This window comes from Symphodus melops (genome assembly GCF_947650265.1).
Source record: "Symphodus melops genome assembly, chromosome: 9".
In the NCBI taxonomy this organism is placed as follows: Eukaryota; Metazoa; Chordata; class Actinopteri; order Labriformes; family Labridae; genus Symphodus; species Symphodus melops.
The window spans coordinates 16,944,358-16,959,847 of NC_136699.1; the positions used below are offsets into that span (position 1 = coordinate 16,944,358).

At 40.4% G+C, this 15,490-nt stretch overlaps 3 protein-coding genes across 3 annotated transcripts; 2 read left to right on the forward strand and 1 right to left on the reverse strand.

Annotated features, from left to right (window-relative positions):
• The first annotated feature begins 851 nt into the window (after window positions 1-851).
• On the forward strand, window positions 852-7,318 carry ddx41 (DEAD (Asp-Glu-Ala-Asp) box polypeptide 41). Its single transcript, XM_079351921.1, has 17 exons — window positions 852-1,064; window positions 2,060-2,155; window positions 2,394-2,544; window positions 2,691-2,765; window positions 2,887-2,947; window positions 3,051-3,187; window positions 3,289-3,361; window positions 3,437-3,590; window positions 3,843-3,979; window positions 4,146-4,308; window positions 4,666-4,797; window positions 4,936-5,007; window positions 5,095-5,191; window positions 5,493-5,642; window positions 6,432-6,503; window positions 6,635-6,745; window positions 6,919-7,318. The coding sequence occupies exons 1-17, from the start codon at window positions 1,038-1,040 to the stop codon at window positions 7,053-7,055; spliced, it is 1,845 nt and encodes a 614-aa protein (XP_079208047.1). The 5' UTR covers window positions 852-1,037; the 3' UTR covers window positions 7,056-7,318.
• Window positions 7,319-7,431: 113 nt separating this feature from the next.
• Window positions 7,432-13,126, forward strand: dok3 (docking protein 3). The gene is made up of 5 exons (XM_079351924.1): window positions 7,432-7,724; window positions 9,230-9,532; window positions 9,823-9,913; window positions 10,932-11,119; window positions 11,502-13,126. The coding sequence occupies exons 1-5, from the start codon at window positions 7,668-7,670 to the stop codon at window positions 12,378-12,380; spliced, it is 1,518 nt and encodes a 505-aa protein (XP_079208050.1). The 5' UTR covers window positions 7,432-7,667; the 3' UTR covers window positions 12,381-13,126.
• A 107-nt stretch (window positions 13,127-13,233) lies between these two features.
• On the reverse strand, window positions 13,234-14,505 carry atoh1b (atonal bHLH transcription factor 1b). The gene has a single exon (XM_079351931.1). It carries the CDS (start codon window positions 14,279-14,281, stop codon window positions 13,556-13,558), a length of 726 nt encoding a protein of 241 aa, XP_079208057.1. The 5' UTR covers window positions 14,282-14,505; the 3' UTR covers window positions 13,234-13,555.
• Between the last annotated feature and the right edge of the window lie 985 nt (window positions 14,506-15,490).

Below are 15,490 nucleotides of genomic sequence, written 5' to 3' on the forward strand. Positions count from 1 at the left end.
AATGAATTATCCTTCGAACACGTCTCCATGCATGTTGTGTAGAGCAAAAACAAATCGCGATATTGCCCCCCCTGTCCTGTTGGGCAAAATGAAATGTCAGTGTCTTAAGTTTCAAAACTTCCTTGGTGTTAATCTTGAATAGTTATCTCTTTTAAAGAGATAAAGTACCCAATAGTCACCCTGCCATCCATAGAAGAAGGTCCTTTACCACAGTTTTCTCATTCTTAAAACTGTTATTTTAACCCCTACAGGTACACCAGTGTGCAAAGTTCATTTGAATTGTTGAAATCATCCCAGGTTGTTCAACAGTTATTTTTATTGCTTGTACATATTGAATGATTATTTTGGGCCCTTTTGAGCCTTTGTTATTGGTTTCTGAGGGTTGTTGTGTGGAATATATTTTCCATCACACTACTCTGTTCCTTGTACTGTAACCTTGGTGGCAAATTGTACTTCATCTAGCCTATCACACATCTTGATGACAGTTTGATGGGAAAAACAACTTAAGAGTACAAGGGCCCATTTCACCACGTTTAGCTTCCATTCATAAGGACACTTTGTTTCTTGAATCTGTGCTAAGATTTTGTTTTCATATAACATTTTTGATGCTTTCCAGGTTATATTCACTTAGAGAAGATTATCTTAATGTTTCGAATGTAGATTTATACTATATCAATAATAGCCAAGTGTATGTTGGCTTGTTTCATTTTTTTAAATTCACTTTTGATACTGTGAAAAAAATCTTTCATTCAGAAAGATTAAAAACCATACCGTTTTGACAAAAATAAAGTGTGGTGTTTGCTTTCTAAGTTTATGCTTTGGTGTGATAAAAACGACGACCGGCTGCTTTAACAGAATCGCCTTCGAGACGTCACATTGAAGTTGGACCCTTCTGGCGTTCCGTACAGCTGCAAAGCTTCCTGTGTATTGTAAACATGTGGATTACTAGACCTACTTTTTGAACTATTTATCCAGTATTTGGTGCTCAGTTAGTTCGATAATAAAATAGGGGGACACTCCTGTTTTAAAACAAGAACATGGAACTGGAAAATCAACCCAAAAAGGTAAGTTAAGCGCGCACATCGGGAAAACGACAGACTAGCTAGCCGACGTTAGCTAAATATAGCTAGTCGCGTATTTGACTACTTTATCCCCAAATATGAACTATATAACGAACTTTTTTATGAATACGCACAGTCAACAATGTGACACGTTACTTGTGTTTACTAGATATCCGCAAGTAGTTTATGTAGAAACTCAAGAACAGTGCAGAGCCACATCATCGATGATCGACACGTGACGTTTAACTCACAAGACAAAAGATGCAGACAACTATAAAGGTTATAACCTACATTATTACCACAGTAATATATAAGAGTCTATTGGCGCTAACTGTTATTTAATTTAAAGGTTTATTTGAACAGGGAAAGATATAAAAACATAGATACACTTGAGCAGTCATCTGATGGATGCATCGTGTTTTTAGCCAACAAAACACAATCACATTATTCAAAATAATACAGATTAACATTAATACAATTGGAAAATGGAAGTAAGAAAATAATAGAGAGAACACACTATAAACCACAGAGAGCGTTTAATCTAAAAGTTAAATATGAGCGCAATAGTGTTGCTGAATTAGGCCCAATTTTGTTTATTTTTCGTTTATTTTAATGTGTTAATGGTAGGGATGCTTTTTAAGCTGTCTGGCAGTGAGTAACATCATTTTGTTCCTTTTTTATTGAAAGGCAGTTTGAGCAAAAGATGTTCTGCGGAATGGGATGCACCAATTGTTATTTGGCATTGCTGGAGTGGTGGATCTGATACCACTGTGTAGTCTTGCAGAGCAGTTGGGGGAGCAGCATTATTTAGGCAATATTGACACCAGAGTAAAGGAAGACCATAAAGTGGTGTAGTCCCTTTTGACAGTAGGCAGTCTGAAAAAAGAGGGTTTAAGAAACAATTGCATATATATATATATATGTATATGTGTCTGTACTGTGAAGCCGCCTCTTACCAAAGATGCAACAGTGCTGATGTGGTTCATGTGTTTGTACAGAGATCTCATGGCGAGGATGAGAAGTCTGGCTCTGAAGGATCAGAGGATGGTGACTATGTTCCCTACGTTCCAGTCAAAATCCGAAAGCAAAAAATGGTAAGCTTTGTAGACTTTGAAGTCTCCCATTTAATCATGATGTGACGGTACGCCAGTTTAATCAACTGGTTATTTATTGCAGCCAAAACCCTATTAATAAGATCACAGATGCAACCTTTCTTCTTCAGTGTCATGATTAAACTGCTGGGGTTTTTTAAAGATCTTTAAAAGATGACTATCTACTATACTTCTATACATGAGTTCTATTCATGATGTAACAAATATGTGTATCCAACAGCTACAGAAGATGTTACGTCTGCGAGGAAAGGCCGTGGACGAGGAGCAGAAGGACAGTGGGGAGGAGCAGAGGGACGAGGACGAGGGTCTCGGTCCACGCTCCAATGTCAGTCTGCTCGACCAGCATCAGCACCTCAAAGAGAAAGCAGAAGGTATCCACTTCTAACTCCACTCAAACTGGATAATAAACTTTGCCTGTTCAATTCTTTTGACTGTATTTACATATTATCTTCATACTGTATAAATTGAATATACTGTCTGGCTGATATTTCCTTTGATAATGTTTTTGTATCTCCAGCTCGTAAGGAGTCCGCCAAGGAGAAGCAGCTGAAAGAGGAAGAAAAGATTCTCGAGAGTGTTGCAGAGGGCAGAGGTACAACTATAAGTGTTGAATTTGAAATATATCTACACTTTTAAAGTTGGAGACATTAAAAAAAAGTTGTTCTAAAGCATTTGAAGCTTGCGAGAATAATTTTCACTTTTCCTCTTTATAGCTCTGATGTCTGTGAAGGAAATGGCCAAAGGTATCATATATGACGATCCAATAAAAACAAGGTCGGTGCTTGACTTGAAAATGATGTATAGTCCTGTGTTGAGTTTCTGTTTTTTTTTTTTTTTTTTTTTTTAACTATTCATTTGTTCTGAATGTTCTTCACAGCTGGAAGGCACCACGTTACATCCTGAATATGCCGGACACCCGAAACGAGCGTGTCAGGAAGAAGTTTCACATCCTGGTTGATGGAGACGGCATCCCGCCTCCTATCAAGAGCTTCAGGGAGATGAAGTTCCCACCAGGTACGACACATTTCCTCTCACACACTTAAGAGCACTTTTGTTTCTTTAGCGGCTCCACAAGATAAAAAAAAAAAAAAGTATAACTTGGATCTATTTTGCAGCAATTCTGAAAGGTTTGAAAAAGAAGGGCATCGTGCATCCCACGCCTATTCAGATTCAAGGAATCCCAACAGTGTAAGTACATCTTCAATCACACAGCAAGATTTGTTCAGTACATGTCGAGTGTGTATTTACAGTGTTCCTCTGCAGTCTGTCAGGCCGAGACATGATCGGCATAGCCTTCACCGGCTCAGGAAAGACTTTGGTCTTCACTCTGCCCATCATGATGTTTTCTCTGGAGCAAGAGAAAAGGTTGCCTTTCTTTAAGAGAGAGGGACCGTATGGACTCATCATCTGTCCTTCGGTAAGACAAACAACACATTTCACTTCTGTACAAATACAGCATTAGTGTTTTAATAGATCACCAAAAATTCATCTTAATCCATCACACTGCATTTAAATTAGATTAGGGATGCAAATCATTTAAACCCACAAAGTCAAGAAAGGCTTTTCTCATTAAACTTTTCTGTTTTGTAATTGATGCACTTTTGACAGATTGTGTTTTCTTTCAGAAATCTTGTTTGTCTGATTTAAAAAACCTTCCACTTTCCCGCAGCGAGAGTTGGCGAGGCAGACTCACAGCATCATCGAGTACTACTGCAAGCTGCTGGAGGAGGAGGGAGCTCCTCAGCTGAGAACTGCCCTCTGCATCGGAGGAATGTCTGTCAAGGAGCAGATGGAGGTGGTCAAACAGTAAGTAAACTAAGGTTTGTTGTGTTTGAATAAGTGTAAGGAACAAAAATGACCGATTAAACTATATGACATCTTTTAGAGGGACCAAAACAGGCGATTGTTAATGGTTGCATGGCTGCATTTCGAAAGAACCAATAGACCCGTCCGTGTCTCCTCTCGGTTACAGCGGTGTCCACATGATGGTCGCGACCCCCGGCAGACTGATGGACTTACTACAGAAGAAGATGGTGAGTCTGGACATCTGCCGCTACTTGGCTCTGGATGAGGCCGACAGGATGATTGACATGGGCTTTGAGGAAGACATCAGGACCATCTTCTCTTACTTCAAGGTGAGCTCCTCATCTGTGTGTGGGTGGTGTCTTTCAGAAAACAACAAACAATTACACACAGTACATCATTGGTGCAGTAGATTTGTTTCACTGTCTTGGTTTGCAAAGCCTTAGTGGGTACAACAGTTTTGTTGAACCTTTCTGTAACATACAGTTGTGTTCAAACATTTCCTGATTCTTTAAGAGGCAGCAAACTAAGTCATCCTCTGAACATTCACCGTAGTTGGCAAGTTAGTCCGTCTTCTGGCAGCTGGCCTCGATCAACTGAGACTCCATTCTTCTCATCTTGAAATGCAAGCTTGGTTAGATTTAGATTGGCAAAGCATCAACAATAACATTTGATGTTTCTTTATCCAGGGACAAAGACAAACCTTGCTTTTCAGCGCCACTATGCCCAAGAAGATCCAAAACTTTGCGAAGAGTGCTCTTGTCAAACCCATCACCATCAACGTGGGCAGAGCTGGTGCTGCCAGTTTGGATGTCATCCAGGTATGCTAATTATCTTTTCTTTTTTTCTTTTTTTTGCCTAAAGAGCTTTTCTGTTTTAGTTTTTGACATAAAATGCATTGAATAAAAAAAACAAATTCATACCATATGAATCCTAAATAACTTTTTACGTGTGTGCAGGAAGTGGAATATGTCAAAGAGGAAGCAAAGATGGTTTATCTACTGGAGTGTCTCCAGAAAACACCACCTCCTGTCAGTATTTCATCATATTTAATCAATGCAGGAAAAAAAACAACCAAGAATGTCAACTGTTTTCACGTGGTCTGTTTTTATCGGTAGGTTTTATTGTTTGCTGAGAAGAAGGCAGACGTAGATGCCATCCATGAGTACCTGCTGCTGAAAGGAGTAGAGGCAGTGGCCATCCATGGAGGAAAAGGTAGAGCATGACATGCGCATTGAGTGGAGCACAGCGAGGGTGCATGCTGCAGATTATTGTGAACAGCATGTCATAGGCCCACAGGTCTTTTATCTCTGCACGGTTCTTGTAGTTGCCTATCATTACCACCAGATGCCACTCTGCTGGCATATCTTACAGTTTCTTCTGCAAAGTTTGCTTAACATTTCCAACGCACGGACAGTATTGCAGACACTTCCTTTTCCTTTGACCTTTTCATTTGTCATCGTCTTACAAAACACTCACCATTTCATGTACTATTTGTTGTATTTATTTTTTCCAGATCAGGAGGAAAGAACCAAAGCCATAGAGGCGTTCAAAGAAGGAAAGAAAGATGTCTTAGTTGCCACAGATGTCGCCTCCAAGGGTCTGGATTTCCCAGCAATACAACATGTAGTGAACTATGACATGCCCGAGGAGATAGAAAACTATGGTAAGAGGAGAATGGGTTACAGAAGTTTAACAAAGATTTTAAAAAAAACCCGGTTTGTAGCGTATTTAGGATTTAAGTGTCCGCTGCAAAAAATGTTGGTAGAAAAAAAAAAATAGAGAAAGAGGTACAAAACAGCACTGCAGCATAAAGATGTGTTTTACTAAACTACAAAAGTGTAACCATGAATCCCATCATAGTGTCTGCTGGCTGTATGTAAGATCCCGAAAAGAAATGCACACATCAATGAAAGATTTCAAAAAATTGCATGTAAAGTATTTCTCTGACTCTGAGTAGTTTGTAGGCTTCTGACTTATTTCTAGTATTTTCATACGTTTTGCTACATTTTACCCACAAATCCATTTCCTGTCATTCAGTATCCACACACATTGTTCAAAATTCAGTCATGCCCTTCTCTCTCTCTCTCTCTCTCTCTCTCGCCCCAAGATGAACCTTTGAAATAACAAACAGGAGTGTTGATGTAAATAGTCAACGTACATGTAGATTGTTTTTATTGAACTTGACATAGTATTTGATTTTATTGGTAATTAGGGTTTTGTTTTTTTTCCTGACCTGATATTTTTCTCAATGGACATAGAAAAGATTCCAGCCTCCCCCCCCTGTAGTCTTTCCAAGTTACCCTACAAGTACTGGTACCTCATTTGAAAAAAAAAAAAAAAAAAACTGTTATATACTGAATGAAACCTCCCCATCTTCAAAGGGGTATATTATGTTTTTATCTGTTTGCATTAAGCTGCTCGAGCTGCTTTAATTAGACTGTTTTTTATTCAGTCCACAGAATTGGAAGAACTGGACGATCAGGCAAGACCGGTATTGCCACTACGTTCATCAATAAAGGCTGTGGTAAGTAACCGTACTGATCAAGTCAATGAATACATTTCTGTATTCGAGGGATGACTCTCTAAATATTTGCAATGTATGATAGTGAATTCAGTCAGCCTAACTTCATGTGTAATGTGTTTTTTTTCTAATAGATGAGTCAGTACTGATGGACCTTAAAGCCCTGTTGGTAGAAGCCAAGCAGAAGGTCCCTCCAGTCCTCCAGGTGCTCCAGACAGGAGATGAGACCATGTTAGACATCGGAGGTGAGTCAACAGTTTACATGTTTATTGATGGGTGTTTATGCTCTCCGATGATTGGTTTCTTTTACTCTATTCTAAATGTTACTCTAACGTGATCTGTTGATAGACTGACCTTTAAAACAAAAATTCACAGACTTCAGGCGTCTTCCTAACACAGCTGATTTTGTGTCTCGCAGGAGAGAGGGGCTGCACGTTCTGCGGTGGTCTGGGTCATCGTATCACGGACTGTCCAAAGTTGGAGGCCATGCAAACAAAGCAGGTCACCAACATCGGACGCAAAGACTACCTGGCTCATAGCTCGATGGACTTCTAAAGGACTTTCATCAAATGGAGGACACAACCTGAAAACGGAACTGAGAGACATTTCTGAGAAAATGATTTTATGCGGCATCACTGAACTAAGGAAGTCTATTTTTCTCATAACCTAACAAAGTTTTCAGATATGGGAAGTTAAAATATTTTTTTCCCACATTTTTACTCTTTCTTTCCCCAAATCGGTCGTATGTGCTCTTTATTTGTAGGCTTTGTAAGATACAGTTTTGATACTCTAATTGTAAATAAAACTTCTACATCTGTGCTCATCTCTGATCGACTTCCTGGAAAAATAAAAAAAAAGGTGTGGTATGATTGTACGGTGAGGAAGTTGCTAAATCAAGCAGGAAAATTGCAAAGGGAAGTAAGACTTCAGAACAGCAACACAACATGCATGTCGTTTCTTTTGCAACATTCTGGTTACAGATCAGAGATACCAAGACATTGAACCTGTAAGCAGCACACAAGTGGCCAATAACAACTGCTGATGACGTAAAGGAAACATTTATTCTTGTGGTACAGGAGGCCTAATTTTAAACTCTTGGGGTGGTTGCATTTTTGCCACATAGCAACATTTGTTGATCTGGTACATTCACAGAGCAAGCTGAGCGATATGGAGGTTATCTTCAAAGAGGGGATGCTGTTTCTACAAGTGGTCAAGTTTGGAAAAGTAAGTTTTTTTGTTAACTTGCCGCATTCATTAACTCTTGTAACAATGGCAGGGATCTATGAGACAATGTTTGTTTCAAGGTAAAAGTAAGAACGACAGGTCTACTAATGATTGTCGGACTATTTTGTATACTTAACGCTTCAAATAAAAAAGGAGGCTTTCGTTATTAAACAGTCTAAATCTCTTGGCACTCCTGTGTTCAGTTGGTAATGACTGAAACAAGTTTGAGGTATTTCATTCAATGTTTTATTCAACACCAAATATTCAGTCAGGTTTGTATCTTTTCTCTGCCAGGATGTTTCAGTGGTGTAACCGTTCTAAATCAAGCGAGGATGAGACCAACCATTTGTAGAATGTATTTAACCAACATAAAGTGTTCGGGGTTATTGACTTGACGTGAATCAAATCTTTTAACATGAAACGGGAAAAAAATCATTTAGAGATGGACTTCAGGTAATTAGGGAGATGATTCTGTGAAACCAGATCAACAAGACAAAAAGGTTGTTCTGTTACTTTAAACCTGATTAACAGCAGCAGAGCTTTCATTATCTGTATTACCCCCTGCATGTTTAAGGCTGATTCATAATGAGGTGGAGGAAGTATCGGCCAGATCCTTAACTTAAAGAAAAACTACTAATAGCCTCCTGTAAAAATAGTGCAAGGGTGTGTGAAAGTTCAGACGTCACTAGAAAACTTCAAATTAAAGAATTGTGATCAAGAAAATGTACAAGAGTAAAAGTGAAGTTACACCATTCAGGAAATCCTTCCCCTTAGAGGGTTAAACGATGAAATATTTATGGAGTAATATTACTCAAACAAAAATGATGATTATCTAGTGTATTAAAGTTTCAATACATTTTGACATAACCCATAAAAAGGACATCACATTTACTTTAAAAATTCTGATTTAAAACAGTTTCATCTTAACAACATTAGTACAGCATGATAGACCTGTGTCTAATTGAAATACTTAGTTAAATAAATCTGTTTGAAAAAAAAAAGCAAAAACCAGACATTGTCAACATTAGAGAGATTTTAAAGCTGATACAATAAAAGGGACATTGGACTAAAGTCTCTGAATGAACTGAATGCAGCATCACCGAGATCATCCCTGAGAAACATTTGGAATCAAAGAGAAGCATCTTAGTATTTAGTATTTAGTTAAAAGGCAGTAATAATGAAATGCATGTTTGCCTCTGTTACAATAATCAAGATTTACATTTTTACACTGGAGAGAAGTTCTTTGAAGAGGGTTGGCGTTTCTTTAAAAACTGTAAACTCTGTTATGTCGATTGTGAAAAAGTTTGACCGTCTCATTAATGATTTTTAAAAAATAACAGTATCCTTTGGGCTCAGTTTATTTAGTGAGGCAGAAAGGTAAAGCGTTGTGTTATATGTATAGCATGAGAGATAGATTCAAGTCGTCCAACACTCATGAAGCACTCCAGTAAACACACTAATTAAAATGAACTTTTCCCATCTCTCCCCTCTGTCATCTAAAACAGAGAACATGGCGGAAAATATGGATGATGCTTTTTAAACCCAGCTTCACAGGGGTCGGACGCTTGGAGCTTTTTTCTATACCTGACAACACTGCTGTTACTGACCAGAAGAAGCCTAATTGGCAAAAAACACCAGAGAGAAAGGTGGTGCGTTTAAGTGACTGCCTCAGTGTCTCACCTGCTCCAAAGGAATCTTGCCCTCATGGCTGCACAGCCTTTTACTTAAACACCACCCAAAGCAGCTACACTCTGGCCTCCACTGCAAGCAAGGACTGGCTAAGCGCCCTCCGTCATCTGGCCTTCCAGGTATCCCACACCTCTCACCTTGATCAGTGCAACTTTCCCATTTTCATTTTCTTATCAGGAGAAGTGCTATCATTTGGGAACGTTCTAGGTGAACCGTATCCACAATCATACACAGATCACACATTGAGGAAGTCGATGCAGTATCTGTAACTTCTACCACTTCACTTCTCTAATTCTTGTGCTTGCACAAGATATGCTGTTTCATGCGTCTTACCTTGTTGAGGTCATAAAGTTAGATAAGGGGGCGGTGTACACTCCATGTGATGTTTACTGTGCCACCGTGTTTATAGAAGGATTCTGGAGAATCAGACAAAGGGGGTTTCGAGAGCGGAAATGGCTGTACCATGGAGGATAATGACCTCTACTCATCTTGGAAATCAGGTAATGCTCGCAAGTCCGCAGATTGACAGCTGATCTGTGAACAAGCCATCAATGATTAAAATTCCTTTTATTTGAGGTTTTTCATCAAAACTGTAGTCTTCATCTCAATCACATGCTTGTGTCAAAAGAGTCTGTTTAGAGTTGTCTCTTTTGGAATGTTTGTTTTTTCCCCCCACATTTTTCTCCATTTGAGTTAGTATTAGTTCTTGCCAAGTGAAAAGAAAACAGCTTGGGCACCAGTGTGACTAGCAGTAAGGTAGTGACCCATACACAGAGGCTATTATCCCTCTTCGAGAGCGGCCATGTTTGAGCTTGACATAATGGCTCCTTTCCTGCATGTCATTCCCAACTCTCTACCTGACTTTTCGCCGCTGCCTTGTCAAATAAAGACATAATAAGCCCAAAAGTAAAGCTGAACAGAGGTGGGGAACAGGTTAGCATACCTACTTGTTTGTCTCGTCCTTGTTTTACCTCATACTCAGCCTTTCTTTGCAAGGTAGTTTGGAGACAAGTGCTAAGAAGCAGGCCCGTCAAATGATAAGAGAGAATGTATAACTTGATAAATGTATTATAATATAGCTAATATACCAGCGAGGAACTTGCAGTGAGGTTTGGATTCATAGCACTAATAGACACAGCAACATAAAGTGGAGACATCAGCAAAAACTGAGTATGTGAGCAGGAGCTAAAGCCACTAATTTATGCAAACAGACTGCCAGAATGTATTACTGTCAGCAAGCTGTGGCTTACACAATTGTATTTCTTTTGATTTCCTAATGGATTACACTTCTGCTGAACAATCCAGGCCGCCAGTCACATGGAGAGATTAGTGAAAGACAACCAATTTCAAACCAGCCTTTTTTGTGCAGGATGATATCTGCTGCATATGTATTCCCTTTGCTAATGTATTGCATCATATGGAACATCTAGAAGGATTCTTCTATACTAAGTCACAGTGCTGTAAACTCAGTATGCTGTATCATTTTTGGTTCTTTTTTTCATCTCTACAAATGTTTAGATGCGGCCCCTTCTTCAAAACAGTATCAAGTGACTGTCCAGAGCACAGAGGCATCCAGGAGATGCCAGCTGACTGGGATGTATCTCGTGTCCCCAGAAAAAGAGGCTGTGACACTGTTGGGCATTAACACTGGTCACATCGTCTATTGCTGGCCTTACACCCTCTTACGGAAATTTGGACAAGTAGAGGTAAGGTTGTTTTTTTTTATTCCACCTAAATCACACAGAGAAACATCATTTATACATTCATGAAGACAAATACTACTCTCCAGTTAGTTCTACAGTGGCCAAATGTGAAGAAAAAACAGGTCAATTTTAATCTAGCAAATTTTCATTGTTGTTGAAGTCTACATAGGTGTTGGTTGGTGTTTTTTTCTCCTGTTGGCCTGAATCAAGCTAAATTATCCCTATTTTCACTTTTTGTACTAAACTGACCAGCATGTTAGTCACGACTTCATTCAGATATGACAGAAGTGACAGTTTTTCCATCTTACTTCCAGCAGGAAAGTGCATGTCTATATGAATATGCCAACCAGTGCCATTTAAAATGGTTTATTGGATGTAATTGCAGGGGGGATTCAGCATTGAAGCTGGCCGTCGCTGTGAGTCAGGTGAAGGAGTGTTCATTTTCCTGTCCAGGCATGGCCCGCAAATCTTCCAAGCTATATTAAAGCAGTGCACTGTGGAGAAGGGTCCCTCTTTCCAAAGACTCAGTGTTCATAGAAGATCATTATCGGACCAGTCTACTCATGTTTTCCTCCCAACCAGAACCGACCTCCCCAGTGTTCCTCCTGTCGAAAGGCCTGCGGATTGTCTAGCAGACAAAGAGGATGAGTCCGCAGACCACTATTCTACTATTAACGACACCTTCAAACTCAAACTAAATCGACTTTCTCTTCTTAAACCTGATTTCTCTAATAGCAAGGAGTCTGCGGGAGAAGAAGAGGATGATGAGCGCTGTCATTCTCTAGACTCGTTAAACCTGAATAATGACACGGAGAAGAACATTTATTGCAACCTTATGAGATCTACACCTCCCCCGATGGGAAAGGAGCCGTTCAAACCTGAGATAAAAGATTCGGATTCTATCTATTCTGAAGTGAAAAAAGTTGATCCTCCTTTAAATCCCCGGCTGCAGTCCTTCCCTTCACCCCCTCCTCCGCCTGTCTCCCTGCCTCCTCCCTGCCCTTTCCTGCAGCCTGTGCCCTTGGTCCTACCCAAGCCCCGATACCAGCGTCAGCCCCCTGCGAACAGCCAGCCAGGCTACAATGCACAGACGCAGACAGTGGATAAAATGACGGAGACAGAGGAGGCCATCAGCTCCTCCAGCCTTGTTGGCCCCACAGAGCCCCTCAGCAGCTTTAAAAACAGACTGGCAGAAATCATTTCCAAGGACCTGGCAAAGTTCCAGCCCCCTCTTCCCCGTGGAGCGGCCACATTTTCTCAATAGGCTATTACTTAACAGGCAGCCCAGAGGGAGCAGTTTGAACTATTATAAACTGTATTAAAGCTTAATTAGTTTCTTTATTTTGTAGAAATCATCTCTGTTGGGAGCATTAGGCTTCAGATTTTGGCTTGCGAATGTGAGTGTGATGGACTATAATGAAGCACTATTATTATTTTCTGTTTTGGAGACACTGTACTTTGTTATTCAACTTATTTTACAGTCCAAACTTTAGTTAGAAACCACTTGACCCTCTGAAGTCAGATTATTAACCAACACATGATAAAACATGATGTACTGTATATGGACTAAGCCTCACAGGAGTACACAATGCAACCAAAATAAGCCTGCCTTTTACCTGCAGCACTATTTATGATTATTACACATTCATCAGCATTTCTAAAATAGAAAATCAATATATTGCTTTATATAATTAAGAATTAGACCATATACCTTTAAGTTTAATATGTATACTTATGTACTTATCTTTAGTAGGAGAGCAGGGCTTTCATTTCTAACACATTGATTTCCTCTGTGGTTTTGTTTATCGTAACTTAAATGAAGTTCTCAGTACTTTTTGCAACTTTTCAGCAAAAAGGGGTCACTATAGATTAAGTTGATTCTATAAACAGTAAGGGTCCAATAAGTGATGCTCTTCACTGATGAGCTGAAAGAAAACCTGGCAGTTTGACCGTTTCGTGTAAATAATATTGGAAATAAATGTTTCACGATGACATTCGGTAAATTACAAACCAGCTTGCTTCTTCTAATTTAAGCCGCCTCCCCCTCCCTTTTCTCATGCAGATTATGGAAAAGAAAATGTATGATTGCATTATACAAAGAAGACTTACAGTGCACATTTAAGTTTCAAGTATCTTTATTGTAGCAAAACAATCCTCTTAAAATATCTATACATAAATATGAAAATAACTGCTTTTAATTTAGACACATTTCACTAATGAGACTGAGAATGTCTGATCAGGCCATAAAGTGCATTAAAAAGGCCCCTGACTTCATCATGGCCCTGAGATGGAAAAAAACCCCTCCTGTTTTTGACATTTGGCAGTGCATCAACTAAACTATTCAAAATAACTGTACATGTTCGACTTCCTCACATGATCAACATTGTTTCCCTACGTGATGTCGCCTAATGTTTTGGTTCTCGTTTCAGTGGTTCTCTGTCACTGTCTGCCGCTCTGACTCTCCTCCAAGTCACTGAGCTGTGAATATTCTCCATCACTGCTGCTCGAGCTCGTTGATTTATTTGACCCCATGTCAGATGTAGATCCGAGTATTAAAAGGTGGCTGATGGAGGCGCACGGGTCTCGCTGGTCTCCGGTCATTGGGGTTGCAGGCTGCGCGGTCCCTGCCGGTCGGAGGGTGTGGATCAAACTCCTTCTGCAGGTCTTGTCTGCGGATACTGGACGTGGACTCCTGCATTCCGGGTGCACCACACCTGTCAGGAGTTCCGACAGCTCGGTGATGTATATCTGCGCCATTTGCAGTGTGTCATACTTGGACAACTTTCTCTCGTTCTCCAAAGAGGGGATAACACTTCTTAGCTCGTCAAACGCTTTATTCAGGCCGTGCATCCTCCTCCTCTCCCGAGCGTTGGCGGCGACTCGCCTGTGTTTCTGGGGCCCAAAGTGGCTCGTCTTGTCTCCCTCTGCTGCTCTGTCAGAGTCTTCCTCGGTGACGCTTGACGCAGACAAGCACTCGGGAAGTTTACGCACTGGCACAAATTTATCCAGTGAGAGATCTGCGTCGGTGGCTTCAGGCGTCCTGTAGCACGCATGGTGCAGTTGAATCCAGTTTTTGGAGTTGATATGGGTCAGGTTCCGCTGCTGAAGCAGGGTGAAGTCCTCCGGGTAGTCCGACCAGCTTGAAAGTTCTGATTTTGCAGCCATCGCTGTATGGCCAGCAGTGGTCGTGTACTGCAGCGAAAGTTGGCTCTAGACTGTGTCTGATGCTCTCTGGAGAGATTTCCAGTGCGCGAACATTTTATAGCCTCCCCTCAGTTACCTTGCTGTCACCCACAAGAACCTCTGACAGCCTCTGAAGGCAGCAGCCAATCGCAACTCCCCTCTGACCCTGTCAAAGAACAATTAGACAAAGCTTGACTTTTCTTCTTCTATTGTTCATTGTAACTCAATCACGGCCTCTGTATTATCCTCACACGTAGGGGGGAGACAGAATTAATCATTTAAGAGCGTGGCGTAGGCTATAATGTATGTTTCAAAGCATAGGAAAACATGATCCAATGAACTTGTTTCATAAAGTTTGGCCTGCTTGACTGCTGGCCTTTTTTTGTTTGTTGTTTTTACAGGAAGATGCAGTATTACTGCATAGACCTATCATCTTTTACATTCGATAACAGTGCACAAACTTGCATCACTCTAATATTTGCCCCCTTGAATTGATATTTAAATGCGTTGGTCTTTATATCAGTTTCATTGTTGTCACACGACAGTTTAGGGGTTTCATATTAATTTAAAAACGTAAAACCTGTGGTTGTGTGTGCTTAGTACTCACAAGCATGACATTCATCATCGTCATCAGTCCATGGAAAAAGAGCTTGGACATCTTTCTCATGGGCAAAGAAACCGACTCGTTAATTGGGTCTTGGGGGATATGGCAGCATCATGGTTTGTTCTCAAACAAACAATAAAAAAGCAGGACAATCTTTTGTGGATTATTTGCAGAGAAATAATAAAACGAACAGGTGGAAGGCAAGACCTGAGGCACACCTGTTTATAACAGAGCAATGATAACTGATAAGTTGTCTGCATGGCTGTATATATGAATCATCTAGTGAGGAACAAGGATCAAAACAGGCCTTTAAGACACATGCGCAAAACGTTCCGTTACTTAAATTAGCCGGGCTATAAGTTTAATATCTCATGGGAGACCCAAAGTCAGTCTCATTAATTAGCTTAATTTTGATTGGTCACGTGACCCCTGTGCCTATCAGCTGTTGTCCCCTGGCACTTCACTCAAGCCACACACCTCTTTCACAACTAGTGTCACCACGTCTCCCATATGCCGCGCGCAGCGACAACTCAGGCTCCACGCGGACACTGACTGCTCTGACACGAGACCTAATCACTCATTAGGTC